Source organism: Venturia canescens, chromosome 11, assembly GCF_019457755.1.
Source record: "Venturia canescens isolate UGA chromosome 11, ASM1945775v1, whole genome shotgun sequence".
Classification (NCBI taxonomy): domain Eukaryota; kingdom Metazoa; phylum Arthropoda; class Insecta; order Hymenoptera; family Ichneumonidae; genus Venturia; species Venturia canescens.
In genome coordinates, this window is record NC_057431.1 from 806613 (window position 1) to 831855 (window position 25243).

Genomic DNA, 25243 nt, shown 5'->3' on the forward strand with positions numbered 1-25243 from the left:
AAACTTTTCTCACTCAGCAGTTCGAAGCAGTCATTTTTGGGTTTTCAGACTCATTGCCAATTATTGAAAAAATCACAAAGTTGACCGGAAAAGGAGAAAACAAATTGGAAAAATTAGCAGATACACTACAAATATGTACTTCCAATGCTCATAATGCTGCTGATGACGTTTTGATTCTTGAGCAAGTTGTTATCAAACTTGGCATTCCCAAGGAAACATTTTTCGAAAATACGTTGACATGGGACGAAGCAATCATGAAACAAAAATTCGACGAGGCGTTACCAAAAGCTTTAAAAAAGTTGGATCAATTAAAAATTTGTACTTCACTTGCTGTCCCAAAAAAAATTGTTGCTGCCGGTATAAGTTACGATCTTATAATAGATACTTACAAAGAAAATAAATTAATGGGCTTGATGAATCTTTTTGGAAAAGATGAAAATGGAAATGTTAAAGTTACTAAATCCCGATGTGTGTCAAAAAAGATCTGCGATTATTTGCAAAAAATAACCAAGTCGTTGAAACCGGAATTTCATTACCGATCATTCGATTGAATCTTAACATATAATGTTTCTAGATTAAAGATTGTAGTCGCTATTTTCTGTAATTTGAATAATATGTTACAGTTGAATGTAATTTCAAAAATAAATGAGTTATTATTCACTTTTAAATATATATGTGTTATTATTTCATATCACTCATTTACATATATATATGTAAGACAAATGAGCACTTTGATGACACTCAAATTTTATTCTGGAAACTGACCTATTTGTACGTTTCCGGATATTCTTTAAAATGTTGTTGATATAAGTAGCAAATTTCAGTGGTAATTTACAAAAATGTATGAATCGATCACTTCGGTGACTTTACAATTTTTCGGGAATCGGATACTTTAATGACCTATATATATGAAACTTCGAATCTGTAAATATAATATAGCTGTCACCAAAATCATCAATTCTTCAAATGTACAATTTGAAATCATCTGATTTTATAGGAAACAAACATATTTTTGGAAAATAATCGATCTCATGTACGCCTGGAATGTTTAGACGGAGTAATAAAACATTGTAGTTAAAACTCCCACCGCAATTCTAAAATAATCATCAACCGATCATTATGACGACCTTTGGTAATATGGATACTTTGGTGACAATTATACATCCGTTATAAATAGGATTTTGTATAAATGTCACCAAAATGACCTGTTCCCAGTTCTCATTATAGTTATGGAATTGTCCGATTCGCAATATATATATACTTATATATATTGGAATAAAAATCGGTAGTTCTAGCGTAGTGCGATTTGTCTACTAATTGAATCAGTATTTTTTCCGATACTCAGCGTCTCGTTTTTTCATTAGTATATACTGAAAATACGTTGTCATTTACAGCTAATTAGAGTGACAACAATTTTACTAAGCATAGGACACATTGGTTACATTATATATAAGACTTGTCCTCTGAAATACTTTTTAAGGTGTCATCAAAATGACCACTTCTTTTAAAATCATTTTCGGGATTATCGAATTTTGATAACGTTTGATCTGCCGGATTTTGAGGTATCGAAACATTTATTAAACGTGTAAATCTGTTTGATGTCTAATGATTAGTTTTGTATGCTATCTTGGAACAGCATAGTGATTCAAATAAAAAATATTTTTTAAATTTCCATACCACAATTATTATTATGGAGTGAAGGGGACAGAGAAACAAAATGCTGGGTTTGCAAGTTTTTGAACCATTTTTATTCACACAGTTTTATCCACAAATAACACAGGTTTATTGAATATCATGAAAATTTTCAAAAATATTAGTGAGGAGGACTGTACGACTCTTAATCACATCTTTGGTACTTTCGTACGTAGAAACAATTTTTCCATGTAAAACTGGATCTTTGATACTAAAGTGAGTATAAAAGCAATATAAAGTAGTAAAAAAGCTCGAGTACAAAGCGCTAATATAATTAGCAAAATGAGTTGATATAAATTAAAGTTAAGAATAATAACTTTGATATAATCGAAAGAGTATTGCTATTTTATAAGGATTCAACAATCCTTTTTCTTATTTCTTATTTGATTACTTATCCAAGTTCGAATTTGGTCGATTGACCGTTGAACGCATGGATATTTGCGTTTATGCTCCCTCAACTCTGCAGAAGATGGCAATTTCCAATGATCAATGGAGTCTTTGAATGCCGTTAAAGTTACGCGTTTTTCTTCTTCTGTCCAACGAACTTTTCGCATTACTATCCGGGTTTTTCCTAAAACAGAATTTAATTGAATACTTATTGCTTTTAAATGACAATCAGCTCCTTTCGAAATCGACTATTCTTACCTTTGGATTTTTTTTCCGGCGGATCATCGATTTCGCTCTCACTGGAAATGTCTGACGGTACTACACGCCTACGCTTTGAATCCTTGTGAGGAGAGTACATTGAAGTTTCACTATCTCCATCAGAATCCGATGGAATTTCATAACGGCCTTGTCGTCTTTTTCCCGTTGAAGCTTCTGTAGTACCCGCATGTATTTTAGAAGTTTTCTGAGCGAACTGTGTTGAAGTGCCTTCGTCTGCCTCGTTATCTGGCAAATTTCCATGGCTTTCCTGCTGCTTTTTGTTCTTAGGAGCTTTTCTTTTTTTTTTCTTCCCCGTCTCTTCAGCTATATCTGTTGAATCATCTGCCGGATTCAATCCAACAGCGTTTTCCAATACTCTTGAAATAGTGCACACATCATGGTAGGCTGTTGGTTGACGATATGTTTGACGATGTATTTCTTCGCTATGTCCCAAAAATTTTGCAACATTGTGAATTTTTGTTTCGTCGACATCCCTAGATGCACATTGAGTGGCCATGTGTTTCCTCAAATTTGTTCCTGTGAGTCTTCCAGGGAATTCAGCACCACATTCCTCTGCAAAACGGCGCATGAGGTTCGTTGCTCTCAAGTGTTTGAATCGGCCATTATCGTATCCAGGAATTCCGAAAACGAAAGGATTGTCGGCGTGCACTTTTACTTTTGAATTCATAGCCAATTCGTCTCTTTGATCGGGAAGATTTAGAGGCTCATCTCCTTGTTTTGCTGAGCGAGGCAATGGTCTGAACTTGAGGAGGAGCATCACGGTCTCTAGCATCTCCATCGATATTAAGAACGGCACATTACGCCCGAGTTTGCCACGAATAACGACACGCACATATATTGCTGTTAATTTTTTCTCCTCTTCGTCGAGCGTGTTGTACCAATTCGGGTTTGATTCTGCGTCTAGCTTTTCATAACGATTCAGATCCTCAATTAATAGCCGCTCGATTTCTCCTGCCCGCTTACGATTGAACAATTGCACTGAAATAAGCACTACTTGCAGCAATTTCAGCCATGCCTCGTAAGAGAACTTTTTCAGAAGAGAAGCGCGATTTATTTTTTGTTCATCTTCAAGGAAAGTATACAGTTTGACGATGTCAGTGTTCAAAGGAAGTGGTTTTTTGTTCTTTCGATTTCTTTCCAGCTGAATTTCCACTGCAAGTTTACTAATTTGTGCGCAGAATTCTTCCTCGTGGATTTTCAGAAAGTTTTCTGCTAGTTCTTTCGAGATATTATCTTCTCGTTTTATGCACTGAGTGATAAAACATTTTCCAACTTTGGTAATGTAGGTTCCAAGAGAAGTAGCGTTCGACGGTGTACCGAAAGTTTGTTTTTTTTCGTCAAATTTGGCAACTTTTTTTATTGCAACCACAACGCTATCGTAATACTTGGGACGGTATATATCGCTGAAGCTTTTAATTTCAGGGCAAAGAGCTTGTACATTTTCGAGTAATCGGCCAAGAAGGCGTAATCTTGCACGAATCATGTCATGTTGTTGTTGATGTTTATATAAATCCGCTAATTTGTTACCGAAGATGATAAGCAGTTCGTCATATCGTATGAGTCTGACAATCGGATCTTCTCGCATGACTGGAAAAACGACATCTCGTAGTTGCGCATTTGCTGCAGAGTGTAGTCGTCCAGCTATTTTTCGTGAAAATACCACGAATTCCCGACTATGCGTGCTGTCGATTCCGATACAACGTTGTCTATGTCGTCGAATACTTGTCTTCGAAAAACAGCCCCGACAGTTATGGCACATAATGTAATCTCTTGCAAGGCGATTCATCCGTTGATTTGGGCGACGTGCAACCAGAAGTTCCCCGGTGTTATGAGAAGTGTTCGTATTGTGAGTGTAGTTGCCGAGATATCTGAGGGTTTCTATTATTTTTTTACGTTCGGGATTCCCTATTATAGACAAAGTAAAAAGAAAAATATTTTCTTGCATGCAATTACGGTTATTCATTTTAATGTACTTATATATAACGATATTTTATTTATAATAAATATTTTCTAGCATTTTGAACCGTATATAAAATCCTTTACCTTTAGGCAGAACTGCAAATTTTTTCACCGCAGCCTCATTACGATGAACCTTCTCCAAGTGCCGACTTATAACCGTCTGTAACGTTTTGCAATAACAACAAAAATTTCGCTTTATCTTCGAGTCGGAGGTTTTTACAATCATATCGACATCATCTTTCGCTCCACTCGTGATGACCAGATCCAAAGTATCAAGAGAATTTTTTGGTGAAGCCGTTTCATTGCAATCCTGCTCATTAGAATGTTCCAGCGTAGAATTATTGTCGTCAGTCGGGCAAAAACCTAGATAATTTCAAAATAATGTGATATCAGCGATAGGGATGGCTAACTATATGGTAGAGAAAGGTTCAATATGCCGAATAATTTTTATCCGAATCTGGTAAACGAATATGCTCGCATTAAATTATTCTAGAATTACTCGATTCCAACACTCCACTGCTGTCAATCTGTGGTAACGATACATGCGAGATTTCATTCTCAGTACTTTGATTTCCCATCGATTTTATGCTATTCTCTTAACTTCTTTCAAGAGAATCGCATTCAGGGTATTCCACTGATGTATCTAAGGGTGCTCGGATCTTTTCTGGAGAAGGTAATGGAAAAGTTTTGTCGTCATCAACAAAACTGTTGTCGCAGTCAGAAATGGTGCCATTATCCAACTCATCCAACTCTGTTATGGTCGAAATGCCATCGTTGTCCGAGATTTCTATAATGATTGAAATGTTTTTACTTTGGATGAGATATTACGGCTTTCAATCGAAAAAATTGATTACCCGAACTCAATAACTATAGGATTCTTTCTTACTATAGGATTTCATCTTTTTAATTCTGATAATATCCAAATTTTGTCACATTTTTTAAAGATTTTTTTAAACCTTTTTGCTGAAAACTCTGAGTTATTCGATGTTATATCTTGAATATTATCGTTTTTAATGGAATGTCAACATGGAAAAAAGTTCTATTCTCCATCTAAAGTTTTAAGCTAAGAAACTTGAGAAAAGTAATTTGGAAAAATTTTATAAAAAATTGTAATGCGTGTAGAGTTTAAAATTTGCGAACAAAGGCAACATTACGTATTCTGAGTGAGACATAATCAATTATTAAATATAAACGACAATGAACTCATCACTTCATGGAAATTAGAGATTTTTTTCTTCTTCAACACCTGTAATATATAGTCGTTTAGTTAATAAATTGAAATAACCATTTTCCAAATTAGGAACAGAAATTTCGTACGAATCAGAAACTTATATTCAATGTGAAAATTGTTACCAAAATGATTTTTGATCAAATTCGATATAAATAATAATGCCATTTTGTACCTTGAAAAAAATAATAATCAAATCGTACCTGACACATTATCGTTCAGTTCTTGGAATTTCAATGATGTTATTGAGAGATCTACGTCACTTTGTACATTATTTGCTAGATCTTCCTCGATGTTGTCATTGACGCTTCTTTTCAATTCTTGACTACTATCATCAGCTTTTGCTTTTATCGATTTTGATTGTTCGTAAGTTGCTCCAAGAAGGGGAAGTGAAATACGATCGGTCAAAATCTGGATGCTTGTCACAATGGGTCCGTTAGTTGGTAACATTTCTAAAACATATATGTCTTAGAAGCTCCTGTTTATTTAGCTCCTGTCATTATTTCCATATCAGATCTTAATAATGTGAATGATCTTTTCTCAATCCATTGTAGTATACCATTTTCAGGTCAATAAAAATCAATTATCAACGATTGTTTCGGATAATACTAGTCATTCCACAACGTTACACTATATTTTCAAGTGTTATATTTCAAATTTTTAAATCGATAAAGTCAGCGCAATATTTAATAAGAGCTTCCAGTAAATGCACTTGGATAAGTATTTAGAAATCAAACGTTTGTGCAGTCATAGCTTTTTCTATACGTATTTGATTGGAGTGTTTTCATTCACAATAAATTTGTATAAACTAACACGAGTTTCACATAATTCCATAAAACGCTCGTCGAGTTATGCAAGAACACTGGTTGGTAAGATATTTTCATGAGTTTCTACCTATTATTATTTCCGCCTTTACTTTTGCCGTCTCATTCTATTGGTGTCCAACCGATTTATATTTTTAGGCACATAAAGAATATTTTTTATATAGTTTCCGTTTTATAAATTTTTAATGTTTATAAGTCGTCCTGGTTTCATTATCAATAATTATATATTATCAATCATAATTCATATATATGAATTGTATAATATATTAACATATTCAAACATTTTCCCATTGATTACGGCATATGAATAATAAAATTCATTTTGGTTTGTGAAAACCAATAGTTAAAATATTTTAATTACCAATATAATCGGCAAACCATTAACATTGAATTCAATGAAGTCAATACTACATGATATTGACAGTGGATCAAACAGAATTAAATTTCAAAATGACGATTCATACCAAAGAGAATAACTTTTCACCACACTTTCGCCAAAAGTTCAACTTTCCGAAATCGGAAGGTTGAATTTTCGGTGCATGTGTGGTGAAAAATAGTATACACTCGACGGGAGTGAAATTAGACCACCTCAAACCGCGTGCTTATCACCCTCGCCTTCGGCTCGGATGACAATTCTGCTCGCGGTTTGAAGTAGTCTACTTTCCCTCCCTAGGTGTGTAATATACTATTATTCCACTCATGAAAATTGTGATTTTATACACGTTGTATTTCAAAATAGAAACATAAAGTTTTTTGATCGTTTTTAGAAACAAATTTTGTTCAGTTTGATATAGTTGGATTCGAATATTAATAAAATGAATCTTACTTGACGAATTGTTGTTCAGTTTATCAGAATCCATATTTTTTGAGTCTAGTACGCATCGATCAGGAGACATTTCGTTATACGAAATGGAGATAGGATCATTTGCTGTTTCGATTTCATTGTGATCGATTTCATCAATTTTACACATTTCTGAAACAATATGATCATTCTACTATTTTCATATCAGACCATTATGCAAGAGACCATTTGTACGTTAGGTGTGACTGTTGTAAATTGAAGATTTCAAATCAACAATTTTGGAAGATTGGATACTCTAACGAATTCCAAAAAATATATCAGTACTATTCTAGTAAAGCTCTACGATCTGTGCGTGGAAGCATAAACCATTTAATCCTTGTGTAGTTAATGACAATATTTTACGGAAAGTTAATGTTTTCATCGCGAACTTCCACAAACTTAATTCATTTGATCGCAAATGTCAATAAAATTAATCTTACCTGTCACAATGGTGCTCAATTTTTTAAAGTTGGTAACGTTTGAAGAGTTGGTATTGCTGCATTCGATATTTCCATTGATATCAGAATTTGAATTCAATTGATCGGTTGACATTGATGATATTTCTATAACGAGAAGCTCACATTATCAAGAGACTCGGTAGAGTCTCGGGACAAGTACATTGACAGCCCTGTCGTCCGCTGGCCCGAGGCTCTCGCCGAGACTATACTTTCTTTGAATAAAACGATTCGCGGTGGTGGGGGTAAAATTGGCATGTGATTTTCTTTAATTGCGAAGCCTATGAGTTATGTACGACTTTGAAAATTGAACTTTCAGCTAATTAAGAAATTCTCTTTCGATTGCGCCCAAAATCAATACGATCGGTGGCGTAATTGCTGAGAAAAAACTTTGCACGGGCTCAAGATTATGCAAAAGTTACTAACACATCTATGGATTTACTGTGTCTGTACAGAACACCATCAAAGGCCTCTTGATGCCAGCTATAACCCATTTCTATGGAAGCTCGGGTCCCGGGATCCCGGCTACAGAAATAATGAGTTGTGATTGGTCAGGACACTTGCTGTACCGTTCCAGCGGAATACAGTTTATGAATATATATACACAAGACCATCAGTCAGCCATCAGTTATTGATGTTATAACAGACGGATTTTCGACATTACGAAGTGCGGGGTGACAAAAAAATATTTTTCATCTAATAAAGTGTTAAATATGTATTTATTTTATTAAAAATAGTGGTATGTGGTGTCATACAGTATTACGAAAACCAGACATATAGTGACTTTGACGTGATATATAATACATCCATCTGTCAGTTTTTGATGGCATGAGCAAATTAATAGCAACAGCGATCTGAATGATAAAATTTCGGAGAAATAGTGCGAGCTGTATGAATTCGATTCAAAATTCTTATATGACTATAAAAAAAAAATGTTATGTAAGTTTTGTGAAAACCATGTGGGTTAGTTTACGCTCATCGCAATCGGTTCGCGAGTGTTTGTTATATAGAACATATATTAGTATTGGGAAATTTCTCCTTGTACAAATTCTTTGATATTTTACGTTTATTTATGACATAATTTTGTTGCAATCCTGGTTCTGGTTCTTCAAAAATTTTCAACGGGAGTTATGTGAGAAAAATAAATTTTCGCTCATTATATAACCTCTCAAACGTTCTTTCCAAACAGAAATTTTATGTTGTGTAATTACATTATAGAAAAAATATGCGTGATTGTATGTAAATGAAAGCAAATAAATGTTGAAAAACTTCGGTCAAGTAAAAGTGTCTAATTCAATGTATTATTGTCATATTTTCTTTCATTTCGTTTGGCCGTGTTTACCGGGCCCTTTTTCCCACCTCCTTAGCTTACAGTGTATCCATACTAATTTCTATTCATTCTCTAGACAATTCGAGTGACATTCGTATTTCTATTTCCTCATATTGATGTCAATAAATTGGAAAATTCATAACAAAAAGTTTTCATGATTGCTTGTTTACAAACACGAGTTTTAAAATATCTTTGGGCCATGTAAATACATAGATATTCACTTGAATTGTTGCATGATGAATTTGGAAATTCATTTCAATAAGTCATTGGTTGCTTATTTTTCGTGATATCAAAATTTGTATCTTCCAAATGCAATGAACACATCTTAAGTTTGACAACATGATGAAGCGACACGTATATTGAGTATTTCCAGACCATGTTTACGATTGACATTATGGATTAAAAAATTCATGTGTGTGAGTCTACGCCTGATCTATTCTGGATGTGATCAAATATTTTGTCTGTGTATAACCATGGAGACATACTAAATTACACTATTTGATTTACTTCAACATGCAGCGTATCTGTCTGTCACTTTTTACACTATTTGATTTACTTCAACATGCAGCGTATCTGTCACTTTATTTATTGAATATGCCATAATAAGTTTCAAAAATGTGGTTCGGGTAATTTTAAAGTTTTTTGCCCCATAGCACCAAAGTTTGTATTACTGGTACGCAGCGAATACCTATGAACTTTGATATTCCTGCGAAGCGGTAGGTGTGCCAATCTTTTCACTTTTTGGTTCCAACTGTAATATATGAATGAGATACATGAAACAATTATGCGTTCTGTTCACTTTCAAGTGCGCTGTCTTTTTTCCTTTTAGTTTTGGCATAATAAATTTTATGAATCGGTGGTAATTTTTTCTGTCTGTACCAAAATTTAGATGAATAAATCGCAGCGAATACTTGCATATTTGGAAAATTCTGTGTATTGACATGCATGCCAGGTATTAGTACTTCCTTTTTTTGATTATGGAATATGGATATCTACAAATAATGAAAATTATACATGAATTATAGGATTTGGAAATGGATTATAAATAATAATCAATAATAAAAAATAATGATGAATGATACAAAAAGTCAGCGATGGCCTGTTTATGAATGGCATAAGAAGTTATGTTTTCAAAATGCAATGCTCATATTAAAAAGTAAGCAATTCTGTTGGTCTTGACGCACTTCATACTTTTTCTTTTGTCCGGTTGAACCTTGGTGGCTACATGCAGAGTTTGAAAATTTTGTGCATCGACGTGGGTGCGTCAACTTTCTATCTCTGGGAATGATAATACGAATGGAAAAGATTGCTTCAAAAAGTCCTTGGAAGCACGTTTTTTAATGAAATAAAAATAACTAGCATTAGAATTCATTAAACATATGTGAAAATTGCGAATTCTGGTGGACTTGGTGAACATTATATATATTTTTTTCTTTCTCCTTCTGTCAAATTTTAAGGAAAATCAATCGAAAAATTCGTTTCATTGAAAAATCTTCATGTTTTCTTTATTCACAATGATTTCATCAAAACAGATGAAAACAAAATTTATAAATGAAGGGGGAAAATTCCACAATGATACAAAATATTGAAAAACCTTACCGAATATGATTTTAATCCCAAAAAATTATAGACACGTTTGAAATGGTTGAAAAATTGAGGATATCACTTCAAACATTCGAAGAATATCAAACTGTTATAAATTGTACAAAACTTAAAGAAAATCATTGGAGAAAGGAGAATTATTTTTAAATATCACAATAGAAACATTGGAGAACTTGAGAAAATCTTATTTAAGAATATTTTTTGTGGTTTAGAACTACCACAGAAAAAAGATTTGATATCAAGCCGTAAAAATCCTTTCTCGGAGAAAAAAAATTTGGACAATTACATTGATGATCGCTCGTTTTTGCATTATACCACAAAAAATGTAAACAAAACTTCTTAAATCACACAACAAAAATGATTTCGAACCGTAAGAAAATATCAAATATATTACAATCCTACAGCATTAGTGTATAATGTTCTTCACTAGTATACTGATTGTGCGGTATCAGTCTTTTTTCAACGAATCAGATGTTACAAGCCAAAATCATATCTCGGCCTCCAACCCGCTTTCCACCGTGCTTTTGGGTTTCTAATTGACAAAACATATTAGAGTACAAGGAAAAAAATCGCTGAAGTCCAACAACAGACCTGTGACGAAATATTTCCAGTACAATTTTGACGAAAAATAGGTCTTTTTTCGTGAAAACCAACGTTATAAGCCGAAAATTATATCTCGGCCTCTAACCCGCTTTCCACCATGCTCTTTGCTTCTTAATTGACAAAACATATTAGAATACAAGGAAAACAATCGCCAAAGTCCAAGGACAGACTTGTGACGAAATATTTCTAGCACAATTTTGACGAAAAATAGGTCGTTTTTCGTGGAAACCAACGTTATAAGCAGTAAATCGTAAATAATTCATAGCAATTTAAATTAAAATTATATATTCATCAAAACATAAATAAGGAACTTTCGCGAAAAAAGACGTGATATCAAACCATAAACTTCCCCTAGGGAAAAAAAGGTTGGGACAAGTACATTGATGGTATCGTGTTTGCTGATAATTCCATCCATAAAAAAAAAACTTGGAAATCGATGCCTCATTCTTCTTATTTGATTCGAACAGCTAAATGAATTGAAAAAAATTCCATCTAATTTACGTGCAGCATTAAAATTTATTATATCAATTCGAGGCCAAGTATTTTCTAATGAATTGAAAAAAGTTACCACTTGAGTTACGTGCAGCACTAAAATTTATGATATCAATCAGTGGACAAGTATTTTATTAGTAACTACAAATTTTGACATTATTAAATTGTTCTAAGAAGCTTTTATATCCAAAAAAATCACATGAAAGCTAGTCATTCGTTACTCTATGGTGGCAAAGACTTATAAGAAAATCGATTTTTCTCAGACTTTCAGGATCCTTGGTATTATTCACAAAATTCAACGTCGATTGGATCGATACAAATTATGTTTAAATAAGTGTTAAAAGTACTTGTCCGGCCCATCACTATTCATTCAATAAAAAATCAATTATAAAAAAACGAAATTGTACGGCAGAATCTGGTTAAAAATTTGTTGAAATGCGATTCATTATTAGTTTAATGCTTTTAATAATAGTATAGGTTAGTTCTTATTCCGTATGGAATTCGTTCGCTGGAAGAATAAGTAGGAAGTAAAAATTGACATCATTGAATATAAACTGGAGAGTTATTTTGGAAGCTTGAACATATATATTATGTACAATTTGTTTCATTTATCGATGCAGAATAAAATCCCTTGTATATTGCGGAATAATTTGTTTCCGTTTTTTATTGAATTAGTGCAACTAAGTAAAAATTACTTGAAGATAATTCTCTCAATTCCCTCTGCATGAATACTTGTGACTTGTGAACCATCAGTTCTAGACAAGCCCTGATTTTTATTTGAATAAACAATTTAAACGGAAAGTGATGGGCCGGACAAGTACTTTTAACACTTATTTAAACATAATTTGTATCGATCCAATCGACGTTGAATTTTGTGAATAATACCAAGGATCCTGAAAGTCTGAGAAAAATCGATTTTCTTATAAGTCTTTGCCACCATAGAGTAACGAATGACTAGCTTTCATGTGATTTTTTTTGGATATAAAAGCTTCTTAGAACAATTTAATAATGTCAAAATTTGTAGTTACTAATAAAATACTTGTCCACTGATTGATATCATAAATTTTAGTGCTGCACGTAACTCAAGTGGTAACTTTTTTCAATTCATTAGAAAATACTTGGCCTCGAATTGATATAATAAATTTTAATGCTGCACGTAAATTAGATGGAATTTTTTTCAATTCATTTAGCTGTTCGAATCAAATAAGAAGAATGAGGCATCGATTTCCAAGTTTTTTTTTTATGGATGGAATTATCAGCAAACACGATACCATCAATGTACTTGTCCCAACCTTTTTTTCCCTAGGGGAAGTTTATGGTTTTCATTCTTATATAAGGCTATATTATACGGGCTGCTTTTTTTTCAGACGCAGAGTACAATTTATACAACTTGAACATTCAAGGCTCCTATTATAAATGTCGAGTTTGATTTAAATACTGACAACATATTACACGTTCCAGATGTACATTACACCAATCTTCATGAGAAATTATTCCGTATAATTTTGAATTTATCGGCTTGGAAAATTTTCCTTTTATTTGTTGCAGTAAGTCATTTCATTATTAAAAAATTAAGGAACAGGTTTTTTTATCGTTATTTCATATATATTTTATAAATTGAGGGACAATAACTGTAAAGAAAATAAATCATACTCGTTTCGTGTTTGTCGAATTGCTCAAAATTAGTTGCTTCCGACTTTTTTGCATAGTCGTAGAAGATTTCTGTTGAGGATTCATTCACAATTTCCGTGATATGCACTTTGGATGCGTGAAAAATGTCTCTAGCTTTAACCTCTGTTGATTTTAATTGCACAGGAGACATATCAAGATTGCAAATTTGTATCTGATTTTCCAGTGTCGTGATATCAACATTACCGGTTTCATCGTTGTCTAATAATTCTAAAATGTAAAACTTGTATTATTACTCTTATATCAAACTACTGAATTATTCAATGTCTATACAGAAATTTTTGATCATTTTCAGAATAATAGTGGTGTGTAATTTTCCACCGTGTTATTTTTTATATTGACTACTTCTACAATAACTGCTTGTTTCACAAACTAATCTGTGAATTGAATTTCATATATACGTATACGTAATTGAATTCCGTATAGTGATAACTATACGGAATGAATCTTTAACTGAAAGTTCGAAGAAACGTTATTAGAATGTTTCTACGAATAAAAGTGGAAGAATTACTTAGTTAGTCACCAGATTTGAGTTTACGCGTAACAATACATTCAACTTCACAAAGGAATTATACAAGTAGAATAAGATTGTAATTAGAGTACATCTTACCTGACAAACCACTAAAGTCATTTTTCAAAAGGATGATGTGCTCATTTGATATATTAGACGATTCCACGGTCTCATAACAACTAATGTCATTGTTCGACAAATATATTATGTTATGTGTTGGTTGACTCACGGTCAGTTTTCTAGTCTCATCGTCTTGATGACATAAATTAGCAGGTATACCGAACACGGAAATTATTAGATTTTGACTATTGATTTACTATTAACTGTACTATTGATTTTCATTATGAATAATAAATACTTCAAAAGATTTTATATTTTGAATGAAAAGATTATGTATAACTTTTAAAGGTGTCAACATGCAAGACAAATTGTAATTCGCGTATTTATTACTTATAAAATCTTACCTCGTAATTGCTGGTTATCCAGTAATTCACACAGAATGTAAGGAACCTTGTCATTTAGATTTCGCGCGATGAGACGGAGGACATTTCTATTTGCTGAAAATATTTAAAATAATTATTTTAACATTAATCACGTGCGTAAAAAAAATAAGGTGAAGCAACATTTCGTTCGAACCATTTTCACGGGCGATATCATTTTTGAAGAAAATTATAAATGGGACGATCTTCCAATCGATAATTGAACTCCTTATATGTGTGTACAACCGATATATACATGCTCTTTTAAATCACGATGAAAAATGGTGAATATAATATCGTTATCCCGACAATAGTACGACTAGGTTATATATATATATCAAAAAGGTAAACTGCTCGTAATTAGTGTATCATTCGATCGCGAATTTTGGCAAACTAGCTGATTGCATTACGAGTAGAAGGAAACTCACCATTTTTCGCTACGATTTCTCCGACCGGTCCTTTTTTCTTTCCATTCGTTACAAAATAACGATTATTCAGTGGATTTATTCTCAAGAACACCATTTTATTGAAGCTTCAATAATGCTGAAGAAACTCGGTGGACACTAAATGCGAACCAAAGACTGGCCGACGAGGAAAAGGCGGTCGTTTCAACAGAACACACAAGTAGACCGTTGGGCAAAGGTGCCAACCGAGTGAAAATTTAAGTCTCCGAACCACTTGCCTGAAGGTGGTCAATTATTTTGTAAAGACGAACATGATTTTGGAAAATTAAATAGCTCATGCAATAAAACATGAATCGGTGAATTTAAGAATAACATTATACTTACTTATTATCAATCAGGATCGTTATGAGCACTGAACTTCTTCATACTGTTGTTCGTTATGGCTATCGTCCCGAAGCGCGGGTCACTTCTATTAACACTTATCACACAACTAGAAACATATCGTAACTAATTTATCGCATAAAGCGAGTAACTCAACGCAGCAGTATTCCATATGGTTTGATGTATCTCTGTGAAGAGAGCCTCAACAAAATGACACTGCATGAAATGATACTGAAGGACCGGTTCACTATTGAGTGGTTATTACGGTAACTTTTATATTAATTGCTAGAGTTGCAGAAGTGTACAGTTAACGATTTACGACAGGTATTGACACTGTGTGAGATGATTCATTTTTCGCAAGGATGATTGCCAGTGTAGAAATAATTGGAATAACGATGAAGATGTTCATAAAATTGACTATAAATATATTTCCAGTTATTTTCCGCTAAAACGATATCGCTATTATAATAGAAGTGGATTTTTGCTCTGTAGAAAAAATTCAAAAGATTGATGCTGTGATGAATCTTAAATGTTCAATATACTTTTAACTTACACATAGCTCAAAGACAAATGCATAAATGACAGGTGATACATGAGCTCATTAGATTATTTAGATGACTGATGGTTATGCTGTCACCAAAGTGTTCCACAGGTTATTTGAAGCTAGTTATCATAGTTCTCGAAGTATGAGAGAATGAGTATTTCCATGACACTATATAAAAATGTGCTACATAATTTCTATCAGTGCTACTTTAAAAGTTCATTTTCGCTGCTGCGGATTTGTCAGCTGATGGAGTTCGTTAATAATTAATGGAAAAATAAACTGGAAGTATCCGATAAAAGGACATCTTTTTCAATCGTTCCTGGATAATATGGTATTGAAATCATGATAGCTGATCACTTCTAAGCTAGAGATAATTGCTTGTAATAACATGTATGTGTAACCTGCAAATGTTTTTATTCTGTCCTGGAAAGTAAATTTCAAAGGGATAAGTCGATACATTAAAAGAGTCCATAACTTCTACTCCAACATCACTATATTGATCCAATAAATTTGTATTTCCCAAATGTTTCCTTCGCTGAGTCCTCATACAACAGATATTTGGTTCGCCCTGTTTTAACATACCGGTGTCAACATAGAAGTTTGTTTATTCTGCTTTGAGAGTTTTATTATTCAGGAATATTATTGAGGGCATGAAGTTGTTTACGCTGAGCTCAAAGATGCTGTATAATTGAATGCGTCCTCAGGGATCTATCGGTGTCACAATGAGAGTGAGTTTAGCCTTGGCAACAAATTGGCTTATTCAGTGTACTCTAAAATTATAAAGTTGATTACACTGAGTACTGAAACAATGGGTAATTGATCTGATGCTAGCGGATATACCAGTGTCATAATCAAAGTTGATTTTTGGTTCCGCAAGAGATTTTGTCTATACAATGTACTCCGTAACCATGAAGATGTTTATGCTGTGTCCTAAAACGGTGAATAATTGGATTCACACTCGTGGATATACCGCTGTCAGCATGGAAGTGGGTTTGTTCTACAGGGTGAATCTTAGTTGTACATTATTCGTTCAACTTCCAAATAGCTTAAAGGTAAATTCATGACTGACAGGTGATTTGAGGTCATTGGGTTATTTCCATTACCGATGGTTATCCTGTCACCAAAGTGATCGACTCGTTATTTGAAGCTAGTCATCATAGTTCTCGACGTATGGGGGAACGAGTATTTCCATGACACTATATAATCATGTGCTACATAATTTCTATCAGTGCTACTTTAAAAGTTCATTTTCGCTGCCGCGGACTTGTCAGCTGATGGAGTTCGATAATAATTAATGGAAAAGTAAACTGGAAGTATCCGATAAAAGGACATCTTTTTCAATCGTTCCTGGATAATATGGTATTGAAATCATGATAGCTGATCAGTTCTAAGCTACAGATAATTGCTTGTAACAACATGTATGTGTAACCTGCAAATGTTTTTATTCTGTCCTGGAAAGTAAATTTCAAAGGGATAAGTCGATACATTAAAAGAGTCTATAGCTTCTACTCCAACATCACTATATTGATCCAATAAATTTGTATTTCCCAAATGTTTCCTTCGCTGAGTCCTCATACAACAGATATTTGGTTCGCCCTGTTTTAACATACCGGTGTCAACATAGAAGTTTGTTTATTCTGCTTTGAGAGTTTTATTATTCAGGAATATTATTGAGGGCATTAAGTTGTTTACGCTGAGCTCAAAGATGCTGTATAATTGAATGCGTCCTCAGGGATCTATCGGTGTCACAATGAGAGTGAGTTTAGCCTTGGCAAAAAATTGGCTTATTCAGTGAACTCTAAAATTATAAAGTTGATTACGCTGAGTACTGAAACAATGGGTAATTGATCTGATGCTAGCGGATATACCAGTGTCATAATCAAAGTGGATTTTTGGTCCGGAAGAGATTTTGGCTATACAATGTACTCCGTAACCATGAAGATGTTTACGCTGTGTCCTAAAACAGTGGATAATTGGATTCACAATCGTGGATATACCGCTGTCAGCATGGAAGTGGATTTGTTCTACAGGGTGAATCTTGGTTGTTCATTATATTTATAACTTCCAAATAGCTTAAAGGTGAATTCATGACTGACACGTGATTTGAGCTTATTGGGTTATTTCCACTGCTGATGGTTATCCTGTCACCAAAGTGATCGACTCGTTATTTGAAGCTAGTCATCATAGTTCGCGACGTATGGGGGAATGAGTATTTCCATGACACTATATAATCATGTGCTACATAATTTCTATCAGTGTCTCTTTAAAAGTTTATTTTCGCTGCCGCGGACTTGTCAGCTGATGGAGTTCGCGAATAATTTATGGAAACGTAAACTGGAAGTTTCCGATAAAAGGACATCTTTTTCAATCGTTCCTGGATAATATGGTATCAAAATGATAGCTGATCACTTCTAAGCTAGAGATAATTGCTTGTAATAACATGTATGTGTAACCTGCAAATGTTTTTATTCTGTCCTGGAAAGTAAGTTTTAAAGAGATAAGTCTATACATTAAAAGAGTCTATAGCTTCTACTCCAACATCACTATATTAATCCAATAAATTTGTATTTCCCAAATATTTCCTTCGCTGAGTCCTCATACAACAGATATTTGGTTCGCCCTGTTTTAACATACCGGTGTCAACATTGAAGTTTGTTTCCTCTGCTTTGAGAGTTTTATTATTCAGGAATATTATTAAGGGTGTTACGTCCCAGGGGGGAGGATTAGTTGGGGGCGCACAGTCGCCGATTTAGAGCAGCAGAGTGTACGTTTAGTACCTCTGCCAGTGAGTCTTCTTTGGGACTTGTGCGAGGCCCGAGAACATATACTATATTTTCAGGTATACGTGACCTTTTATTGTGGTTGTGCCCGCGAATTGGAAGGATTTTCCAATTGTTGAGCGGTGTCGAAGGCTTGATGAAATAAGTACACTCGATGATATTTTGTTTATTACAAAATACTCTGATGTGTTTATTGAGACACTTATGCACTTATTTACCTTACAAAATTATTAAGAAACTAAACTGTTGAATAAAGAGTTAGCTATTATTCGGAGCTCTCTAAGATGAATTAGGATTTAGAGAGAGGAGAGTTCTCCGATGTTAATGTCTTTAATGTTCGATGCTAACTGACTAACAACTAAGATTCTTAGCCTAGTTAGAGTTCGAGAGGAGGATGTGTTTTTTGGGGGTAGGATGCTGTAGAGGGGGTTGTTCTCTGTGGTTTTTTAGTTTGGATTGGGTAAAAAGTATCGTCTGATTTGATGATTGGATTTGAATATGGGGGAGACTTTTCCGGAGATATGATTGGAGGAAAAGTCGCTCGAGTTTTCTTAGAATTAGGGAAAGTGTGCTGAGCGGAGTTCTGAGATGTGCACGTGTTGCACTTGAGATAAGAGCATCTGTTTTCGGGACTCGTGGGAAACGCGAGTTTCGGAACGCGTCTCTGGAATTTTGTGTGGATTTAGGAAATGCTGCATTGATAATAAATTCAAGGATAGGAAATCGGTCTTGGACTGTTTATTTCTGGTTTTCCGTGCTCGTCTTGTAGGATTATTTATGGCGCCGGAACGTCGGGGAGAGTCTAGGGCACGCGTTGTGAGTGTTTAAAGAATGGACAGTTGAGGAAAAAAATATGTGCGAGCGCCGAGTGTCTCGCAGGATGTATTTGTTATGGATGGTCTGGATACGCTCTGTGTTTATATGTATTCTTAGATACGAACTATGTATCGACAAATGATGATAAAGGTTAGGAATATACTCGTGATAGCGTTTGAGTTGAAGAGAAAAAGTGAGGGGCGTTTAGCGTAATGCTAGGACGTAACAAGGGCATTAAGTTGTTTACGCTGAGCTGTGAGATGCTGTATAATTGAATGCATCCCCATGGATCTACCGGTGTCACAATGAGAGTGAGTTTACCCTTGGCAACAAATTGGCTTTTTCAGTGAACTCTAAAATTATAAAGTTGATTACGCTGAGTACTTAAACAATGGGTAATTGATCTGATGCTTGCGGATATAACAGTGTCATAATCAAAGTGGATTTTTGGTTCCGGAAGTGATTGTGGCTATACAATGTACTCCGTAACCATGAAGATGTTTACGCTGTGTCCTAACACAGCGGATAATTGGATTCGCACTCCTGGATATATCGCTGTCAGCATGAAAGTGGATTTGTGCTACAGGGTGAATCTTGGTAGTTCATTATACTTATAACTTCCAAATAGCTTAAAGGTGAATTCATGACTGACACGTAATTTGAGTTCATTGGGTTATTTCCACTACTGATGGTTATCCTGTCACCAAACTGCTCGACTCGTTATTTGAAGCTAGTCATCATAGTTCTCGACGTATGGGGGAATGAGTATTTCCATGACGCAATATAATCATGTACTACATAATTTCTATCAGTTCTACTTATAAGATCATTTTCGCTGCCGCGGACTTGTCAGCTGATGGAGTGCTTTATCAAACGTCAACTGGAAGTTTCCGATAAAAGGATTTCTTTATCAATTACCAAGAGGTGATCATTTCTTTGCTACAAATGTTTGTTGTTATGAAAGTCCGTTTTTTATTTACATAACTTTACATATACTTTTACCTAGTCTTGTAAGACAAATTTTACAAGCCTAAGTCGATACATCGAATAAGTTCATCGCTGCTACTGCGACATCACTTCTTTATCGAATGGATTCTTAATTCTCGAAAGTTTCCTCCACATATTTTTACGACAACAGATATTTGGTTCATTATCTTTTAACCCACTGGTATGAACACAAAAGTTTGTTTTCGCTGCCTTAAACGTTATTATGAATAAGTATCATCTGAAATCATAAAATTTTTGCCGAATTCTAAGATACTGACTGGTATATTCCGTTCGTATGCATATACCGGTGTCTCAATATCAGTTCATTTTTCCTACTGTAAATTTTTCTTATTCTGTGTATTGCGGTCTGAAAATTGAGTTCTGCAGTTGTGGGTAATTCATTTATGCTCGTGTATAACCAGAGCTATAAACCAAGTAGATCTTTGCTACAGCAAGAATGTTGAAGGTCCAACAAATTCCGATTCTTCAGATATGTGAAGGCGAAATTTATGTATGACGGATGGTTTCAGTTCATCTGGTTATTTTGATGACTGCAATATTGGATGTTTTTCGTGTTCTCAAAGTGCTCGACCTGTGATTTGGAGATAGTCATCATAGTACCGGATGAATCAAGAAATGAGTGTTTCCACGAAATTACATAACATGCTACAGAATTTCTGCCATTTACGAAATCGTTTACGCGAAGTTCCAGTTTATTTTTTTTCGTACTGGTATCATTATAGAAGCTCGGTTTCTCTGCCTCCAAAGTTATTATTAATATTCCGTTCTATGCTCGTGAATATACCGTCGTCAATATGGAGATAAGTATTGATTGCAGAAAGAATTTTTAGTTTCAATGTCACTTTCAATTCTCATTCGTTTTGAACTTAATTGGCCATTTTGATAACTGCATCACTCGCTGATTCGTATCACTGAAGTGCTCCATTAGTTATTTTTCGAATGGTCATAGAATGTCTCGTCTTATAGCGCATCGGTCATTTTCGTGACCTGCTGCCAAATCCCCAAAGTGTCCACATTAATGTCTAGTGATCACTTTGGCGACCATACTATTCGAAAGGTTAGTCACCAAATTGTACGTTTGGCCGTTCAGCGATCATTTCCATGACATGAAAACCGGACACCATAATTAAACATAATTTCAATGTCAAAGATTTTTTCACGGTCTGTTTGATTTAATAGTTCCTTATAAAGTTTCCACAATAAATCAAAGTAATATCAACTTCTTAATAGACAGAAAGAGAACAAAATAAAAAGTCCCCAATAGTTTGCCCCTAATATTGTTTAGTTTATCTAATATGTATTTGATCAAGTCTCTGTTAAGTGGAAATCATGCAGACAACCTTTCGTGATAGAAATAGATCCATAAAATTATTAAGTGCAGCAGAAATTGCAAGATTTTGGGAAAATTATCACATTCCTGTAAATCGCATTCTTCCATAACTGTCATCAATATGACCATAACATATGATAGTTTATTGGTAACAGTCATGGAAGTGCCCAATGGTCACCGAAAAACTCGATTGGTGCTCTAGAAAGTCATCGAACTCCTCGTTCGTCCTACATATAATGATATTATATGTGTTATAACTGGGCTACAACTTTTTTCAACCCGATTTATAAATTACACGAATATTTTATTGGAAGTCCCTAGTGTGAGTTGCGTGAATCGGAATACGTAGTCTCCGGTTTCAAAAAGCGCGCGGTTGCGACGTTGCCGTCATGAAAGTAACGTATAGGTTAACCTCCTAATAATCACAATTTTTCGAGAAAAAATCATTAATTGCGAACTTTATAAGTATTGAATAGATTTTATGAAGCTTTAAACATATTCTTCAGATATTTTTCTATCAATTATAGAAGTTTCTGCAAGAACTGTTTGTCAATGCCTGCAAATTTTATATATAAAGCCGGGAAAACCACTGAAACCCGTAAGAGACCGTGTTAATTTGGAGAATCTGTTTTAATTTTTTTCTCACGAACAAAGTATCCTCAGGCCTTAAAATTTTGACAGGACATTTTTTTAATATTTATTAATGTACTCGAATTTTTTTATCAAAATCTCTTTGTTAATTCGATTACCAGATGAACTTCCTTAATTTATCTTCTCCATATAAAAATCTGTTCAATTAATGTTAGGACCCTGTTCATTAGCAAAGACTGAATATAAACATTGTATTGAATGAGTGTGAAGGAGCATTTCAATATAAATTGTATGACTGTTAATTTATTGAAGACAGAAGTGTTTTAATATTTTTTCCATTGACCAAGTAAGAGTTTTGATTTTCTGTCCATTGAACTTATAAAAGTTTTAATATTTTCTCCATTAAACCAAGTTTATATCCTGAATACCAAATGTTTCATTTTTAGAATCAGATTCAGAACATATAGAGAATTTTTAGTTCACTAATAAGTGAGTCTTGTCAATAGTCTCTAAAAGTAAGTGAATGAGCACTCAACGTATGGGACAAAAACTATGAAGCATTTCGCTGCAATCTTTTTTTTTATTATGGACTCATCGGTGATGGAGCAGGTTTTATACTTTTCCATACTTTCGCTATAAAAGTTGTAATCGATCACATAAAAATGAGTTTGATTAATGTTTGACCCTGCGCATTAGTAAAAAACAAACATTGTATTGGATTAGTGTGTGACGGGGCATTCCAATAATGTAAGTTGCACGACTACTAATTCATTGAAGACAGGAGTGTTATATTCTGTCCATTGATTCTGATATTCTGTCTATGAAATGAAACCAGTAAAAACTTTATATCATATTATAAAAATTTGGTTGGATATTCCGATTTCAGGATCTGGTCTGAATAGAATGTATAAATAAGGAATCTTAACATTACCTTTGAGTGGTGAAGGAATAATTACAATGAAAGTTGACAGATATTTGAACACCGCTGATATTCCCTCTCCTTGATTTTTTACCGCTGGGATACAGATGAAGTCAGATTCCCTACACATTTGAGTAATGAGTTATTATTTTCCCACATATTCAGAGATAAACGAACAACCTCGAAAATAGAGAAACTCTACGTAAATTCGTTTGCACAAATCAATTTCCTTTGAACAATGCCAGCAAGATCCTTTTGTTCATTAATTTTCTATGTTTTCTTACATTATGAATAAACGAACCGTGTCCATAAATTTTTTTGGTATACTATATGTTCCATTTTTAGAATCAGATTCAGAAGAAAACGTATATAGAACTTTCAGTTCACCTATAAATAAGTTTTGTCATTGGTCTCTAAAAGAAAATGAATGAGCACTCAACGTATGGGACAAAATCTATGAAGCATTTCGCTGCAATCTTTTTTTTTTGATTATGGACGCATTGGTAATGGAACAGATACAACATAGAAAATATTTAATTTAACTTTTCTTCTTATAAAAATCTGTTCAATTAATGATAGAATCCTGTTCACTAGCAAAGACTGGATAAACAAACATTGTATTGAATGAGTGTTAAGGTATTTTAATATTTTTTCCATCGACCAAGTAAAAGTTTTGATTTTCTGTCCATTGAGCTTATAAAAGTTTTAATATTTTCTCCATTAAACCAAGTTTATATCCTGAATACCAAATGTTTCATTTTTAGAATCAGATTCAGAACATATAGAGAATTTTTAGTTCACTAATAAATGAGTCTAGTCAATAGTCTCTAAAAGTAAGTGAATGAGCACTCAACGTATGGGACAAAAACTATGAAGCATTTCGCTGCAATCTTTTTTTTTATTATGGACTCATCGGTGATGGAGCAGGTTTTATACTTTTCCATACTTTCGCTATAAAAGTTGTAATCGATCACATAAAAATGAGTTTGATTAATGTTTGACCCTGCGCATTAGTAAAAAACAAACATTGTATTGGATTAGTGTGTGACGGGGCATTCCAATAATGTAAGTTGCACGACTACTAATTCATTGAAGACAGGAGTGTTATATTCTGTCCATTGATTCTGATATTCTGTCTATGAAATGAAACCAGTAAAAACTTTATATCATATTATAAAAATTTGGTTGGATATTCCGATTTCAGGATCTGGTCTGAATAGAATGTATAAATAAGGAATCTTAACATTACCTTTGAGTGGTGAAGGAATAATTACAATGAAAGTTGACAGATATTTGAACACCGCTGATATTCCCTCTCCTTGATTTTTTACCGCTGGGATACAGATGAAGTCAGATTCCCTACACATTTGAGTAATGAGTTATTATTTTCCCACATATTCAGAGATAAACGAACAACCTCGAAAATAGAGAAACTCTACGTAAATTCGTTTGCACAAATCAATTTCCTTTGAACAATGCCAGCAAGATCCTTTTGTTCATTAATTTTCTATGTTTTCTTACATTATGAATAAACGAACCGTGTCCATAAATTTTTTTGGTATACTATATGTTCCATTTTTAGAATCAGATTCAGAAGAAAACGTATATAGAACTTTCAGTTCACCTATAAATAAGTTTTGTCATTGGTCTCTAAAAGAAAATGAATGAGCACTCAACGTATGGGACAAAATCTATGAAGCATTTCGCTGCAATCTTTTTTTTTTGATTATGGACGCATTGGTAATGGAACAGATACAACATAGAAAATATTTAATTTAACTTTTCTTCTTATAAAAATCTGTTCAATTAATGATAGAATCCTGTTCACTAGCAAAGACTGGATAAACAAACATTGTATTGAATGAGTGTTAAGGTATTTTAATATTTTTTCCATCGACCAAGTAAAAGTTTTGATTTTCTGTCCATTGAGCTTATAAAAGTTTTAATATTTTCTCCATTAAACCAAGTTTATATCCTGAATACCAAATGTTTCATTTTTAGAATCAGATTCAGAACATATAGAGAATTTTTAGTTCACTAATAAATGAGTCTAGTCAATAGTCTCTAAAAGTAAGTGAATGAGCACTCAACGTATGGGA

The 25243-nt window shown here is 33.7% G+C and overlaps 1 protein-coding gene across 3 annotated transcripts; it reads right to left on the bottom strand.

Moving 5' to 3' along the window:
• Nucleotides 1–1725: 1725 nt before the first annotated feature.
• On the bottom strand, nt 1726–15358 carry LOC122418251 (uncharacterized). 3 transcript variants are annotated; one of them, XM_043432379.1, is made up of 9 exons: nt 14800–15358; nt 14357–14449; nt 13992–14144; nt 13346–13591; nt 7651–7773; nt 7196–7342; nt 5749–5997; nt 4817–5104; nt 4564–4680 (listed from the first exon to the last, which is right to left on the bottom strand). In XM_043432379.1, exons 1-8 carry the CDS (start codon nt 14891–14893, stop codon nt 4914–4916), a joined length of 1296 nt encoding a protein of 431 aa, XP_043288314.1. In that variant the 5' UTR covers nt 14894–15358; the 3' UTR covers nt 4564–4680; nt 4817–4913. The 3 variants fall into 3 exon arrangements, with proteins under 3 accessions (XP_043288312.1, XP_043288313.1, XP_043288314.1); XM_043432377.1 differs by lacking the exons at nt 5749–5997; nt 7196–7342; nt 7651–7773; ... (2 more) ...; nt 14357–14449; nt 14800–15358 and adding exons at nt 1726–2263; nt 2338–4263 and having other exon boundaries at nt 4402–4680; nt 4817–5015; XM_043432378.1 differs by lacking the exons at nt 4564–4680; nt 4817–5104; nt 5749–5997; ... (4 more) ...; nt 14357–14449; nt 14800–15358 and adding exons at nt 1726–2263; nt 2338–4226; nt 4402–4467.
• Between the last annotated feature and the right edge of the window lie 9885 nt (nt 15359–25243).

What these genes read in the sequence shown, in the direction of transcription:
- LOC122418251 (XM_043432377.1), bottom strand. Translation starts at nt 4,895, where the DNA reads ATGGGAAATCAAAGTACTGAGAATGAAATCTCGCATGTATCGTTACCA. An exon ending in ATTTGCAGTTCTGCCTAAAG is followed by an intron (nt 4,264 to 4,401) that starts GTAAAGGATTTT and finishes TGTCTATAATAG; the next exon opens with GGAATCCCGAACGTAAAAAA. An exon ending in GCCGGAAAAAAAATCCAAAG is followed by an intron (nt 2,264 to 2,337) that starts GTAAGAATAGTC and finishes ATTCTGTTTTAG; the next exon opens with GAAAAACCCGGATAGTAATG.